The following is a 4,436-nucleotide window of genomic DNA, read 5'->3' as shown; positions in this document are numbered from 1 at the left end:
AAATGGATAAAAAGTAACACATCAACTAAATATTAGATGCAGTACATCATTCCTTCTTATATAAGTTCGGGCAAAATTAAATGTATGACAAACATTATATGTGAAGATCTAAGAAAATACGCACGAAGAGATTGCTCATCCTTATACACGTGTGTCTATCTAGTTTTTTTTGCTGTATTGGAGCTCCAAGTAAAAGGAAGGACAGAGTGAGCTTCAAGGAAATGCCCCATTTTTTCTATACACAACACGCTGCAAATAAAACCTTATATACGTGCAATCCAAAAACTAAACGACTTGATGAGGAGAGTCATCCATCATGCAATCATCAACTTAAAGAACTCTAAGCTATTGAATTGTATATATTTTTGCAAAGCATGCATACCATCATCTAACACACTACAAGATCTAAACTTAAATGAATTAACCCTTGACTACAAGGCAATAACGAACAAGCTCACCTTGTTTCAAATTTGGCTTGCTCATTCAGCCCCTTTAACTTTATTTGCACCTCACGGTTCTCAGTCCTGAGGTTACCAAGCATCTCTTGGATAGACAAATAATATAAATATCAACAACTACATTGTCACTCGAGAAATAATGTTATTTCTCTTGGATCTTGTGCTCGGCACACAACTATAATACAAACCTGTTGCGACTGCACTTGTGGAGATGATGACCTGCACTACATCTTTAGTGCATCAGCCCCGCGCTGAAGGTCTTGGATGTGGTTTACCTTTTGCACCTTCAGTTGTGCCGTGTATTCCCGGTTACGAAGAATCCTGCAATTTTATACAAGAATTGAAATTGAGGAAATTAAGAACATCAGAGGCAAAACTAGAAGGTTGAGCACTTCGATAAATATATAACCCACATGCATGGCCACTTCAAAATTGAACTTGAGATATTGGAAATCCATATACGAATGTACTTCTTGACCCTCTTAGGATTTGTTTTAACGAGATCCTTGAGTCAGTTATCCTTATTGATCGTCTCCATGTCGGCCTCAGAGAAGAAGTGCTCCTTTGTGCAGCCCCTTTGTGGCATGCTACTGCTAGCGCTAGTTCCAAGAGCTGGCGACCGTGGTGGTAACCCAGGTCTGTCCATATACTCCCAAGTATCAGCTTTGGCACGACCGGGACAACGGCAGTGCAGTTTTCCACAGATACAGACCTATAGTTCTGGGGCATTTTTGCCCCAGCACTACTGTTGCGGCCACCAATGCTCATCATGTCGAACTTGTTGGCCAATGCCAGCATGGCTACCCAACTGCCTGCGACACTGCTCCCCATGCTCTGGTCATAGCTGCTGCTCACAGTAGATGACCACAGAGAAAGTAGGTCTCTCAGCTGTTTTAGCACGCTTGCTCCTCCAACTAGGAATACATGGGCACGGAACCGTGACAGTTCCAGGGAATGCTGCTACTGCTAGGTAGACCATACCATGATAAGTGTCTAAAAGGCGGCAGACCATACTATCATATTTCTAGGCTCGGCCGCAATGGAGGCAGCTCTGAGTCCGACGATGGTTGTGCGTGGTCAGCCGACCATGATGAAGAGGACTGGAAAATGGTGGTCTTGCCAAGAAGAGGTGCCACAAATATAGGTGGAGAAATGCTGCGATGCCGCTGGCAGTGGGTACAACCCAGAGAAGATGTAATTATAAAGAATAACCATGCACTGGGATAAATGCAATAACCCATCAAAGTAAATTAGAAACAATTAAATAAAATAAGTTCCTACCTAAAGAAAATATATACAATAGATGAACTACAATAAACAACTAAAATAAGTTCAAAACAACGAAATAAGACATAGCAAGGATAAATATCATTCCCACACATACAAAGTCCTACTAGAATAGTTCTTAATATGAAGTATGCTTCCAGAAATCAAATGTCTAAAAATAAATATTATCAAAACTTCCATGGCTGCTGTGGTTGACCCATAAGCTCATCATCAATAGTTTGATGTGGTTGTTGTTCTGGCTGTGTGTTCCTGTGCTTGAAGGTGGTGTGAGCTAATTAGATCATTTGCATGGGAATCCATCAGTTGGTGCAAACCATTGGTGGATGAAGCACTCCAACCTGCCATCTGCGAGCTCTTTGGATTGTGTGTGCCATTGGCACAAAGCATATCGAGCTTAAGAAGTGTTAACCTCTGGGTCTCAGATTGCAACCGGTGATTTGGATCTGTATGATATGAAGAATAGTGATCCCATGTTATATAATTATTTGAAGATATAAGTTTTTAAATAAGAAGGGAAAATATTGTAAACATGGATGAAATAGGCTCATCAAGGAGACAAAACACATCATTACCAACATTTGTAGATGCTTATTGAGTATCAATCTTTGATCTAGGGAGAAAATGTCCAATCAATGAATAAACCTTACATACATTATTGCAACGTTGAGTGATAAATTAATTGCAGATCTTATGATCAACATTTCTAATATAGGGTCTAAGCAGATCATAGTGTATAAATGATTGTTTGCATGTTTTTAAATTATATATCAAAGAATATTAAAGTCGACATGACACTCAGCATATTATGTTTCAAGCACATAATTCCAAGTTTTACACAAATTAATTCACCACATGTGTGTGATGTCAAACATGTGAAGCAAACAGATGCCACACAGTCTAGCAGTGTTAGTGCTATATCATTTGAATTTACGAATAAGTCTATCACTTCAAGCTGATCAAGGGAGATTAAATATAACATGATTTAAAAAAAATGATAAACAGTAACACATCAGCTAAAATATATATAGTTCTAAAAATATTGTAACTTACTATTGTAAGTATTTGTGACACTATAATATAAATCTGTGTTGTCCATATAACCCCCTCCCCCTGATCCTTTTGACATATTGAGGGGCTGCTGATCTTTGCAAAAAACTTGAAATAAAGTTTATTGAATTATTGTTGCCATTATGTTCAAGGTAATGCAACAAACAAGAGTATTTTATAAATGATTAATTCAAAAAATGTAATAGCCATTGTAACAAAAACATTTGCAACACACTCAACTACAAATTTGAAAATCTAAGAATAGTACCCACAAAACGATGCCACAATTAAATGTATGACAAACATTATAAACATCGAAGAAAATACGCACAGAGAGATTGCTCATCCATATACCCATGTGTCTATCTAGTTTTTTGCTGTGTTGGAGCTCCAAGTAAAGGGAAGGACAAAGTGAGCCTCAAGGAAATGACCCATTTTTGCTATACACAACACGCTGCAAATAAAACCTTATAGACGTGCAATCCAAAACCTAAACAGACTTGATGAGGAGAGACATCCATCATGCATTCATCAACTTAAAGAAGTCTAAGCTATTGAATTGTATATATTTTTTGCAAAGCATGCATACCACCATCTAACACACTACAAGATCTAAACTTAAATGAATTCACCCTTGACTACAAGGCAATAACGAACAAGCTCACCTTGTTTCAAATTTGGCTTGCTCATTCAGCCCCTTTAACTTTATTTGCACCTCGTGGTTCTCAGTCCTGAGGTTATCAAGCATATCCTAGATAGACAAATAATATAAATATCAACAACTACATTGTCACTCAAGAAAAAATGTTATTTCTCCTAGATGTTGTGGTCGACACACAACTATAATACAAACCTGCTGTGACTGCACTTGTGGAGATAATGACCTGCACTACATCTTTAGTGCATCAGCCCGGCGCTGAAGGTCTTGGATGTGGTTTGCCTTTTGCACCTTCAGCTGTGCCGCATATTCCCGGTTACGGAGAATCCTGCAATTTTATACAAGAATTGAAATCAAGGAAATTAAGAACATCAGAGGCAAAACTAGAAGGTTGAGCACTTTGATAAATATGTACCCCACATGCATGGCCACTTCAAAATTGAACTTGAGATATTGGAAATCCATATACGAACATACTTCTTGACCCTCTTAGGATCTGTTTTCACGAGATCCTTGAGTCGGTTGTCCTTATTGATCGTCTCCATGTCGACCTCAGAGAAGAAGTGCTCCTTGGTGTAGCCCCTTTGTGACATGCTGCTGCTAGCGCTAGCTCCAAGAGCTGGCGACCGTGGTGGTAACCCAGGTCTATCCATGTACTCCCAAGTTTCAGCTTTGGCATGACTCGGACAACGGCAGTGCAGTTTTCCACAGATACGGAGCCGTAGTTGTGGGGCATTTTTGCCCCAGCACTACTGTTGCTGCCACCAATGCTCATCATGTCGAACTTGTTGGCCAATGCCAGCATGGCTGCCCAGCTGCCTGCAACATTGCTCCCCATGCTCTGGTCGTAGCTGCTGCTCACAGTAGATGACCATAGAGAAAGTAGGTCTCTCAGCTGTTTTAGCAAGCTTGCTCCTCCAACTGGGAATACATGGGCACGGAACCGTGACAGTTCTAGGGAATGCTGCTACTGCTAGGTAGACCAT

At 39.8% G+C, this 4,436-nt stretch overlaps 1 protein-coding gene across 1 annotated transcript; it reads right to left on the bottom strand.

The window, feature by feature from the left end:
* Window positions 1-682: 682 nt before the first annotated feature.
* On the bottom strand, window positions 683-4,103 carry LOC136543958 (bZIP transcription factor 29-like). Its single transcript, XM_066536267.1, has 5 exons — window positions 3,928-4,103; window positions 3,742-3,778; window positions 3,458-3,543; window positions 1,171-1,305; window positions 683-779 (listed from the first exon to the last, which is right to left on the bottom strand). The coding sequence occupies exons 1-5, from the start codon at window positions 4,101-4,103 to the stop codon at window positions 683-685; spliced, it is 531 nt and encodes a 176-aa protein (XP_066392364.1).
* Between the last annotated feature and the right edge of the window lie 333 nt (window positions 4,104-4,436).

This window comes from Miscanthus floridulus, chromosome 3 (assembly GCF_019320115.1).
Source record: "Miscanthus floridulus cultivar M001 chromosome 3, ASM1932011v1, whole genome shotgun sequence".
NCBI lineage: Eukaryota > Viridiplantae > Streptophyta > Magnoliopsida > Poales > Poaceae > Miscanthus > Miscanthus floridulus.
This window is presented reverse-complemented; position numbering and strand designations above follow the sequence as displayed.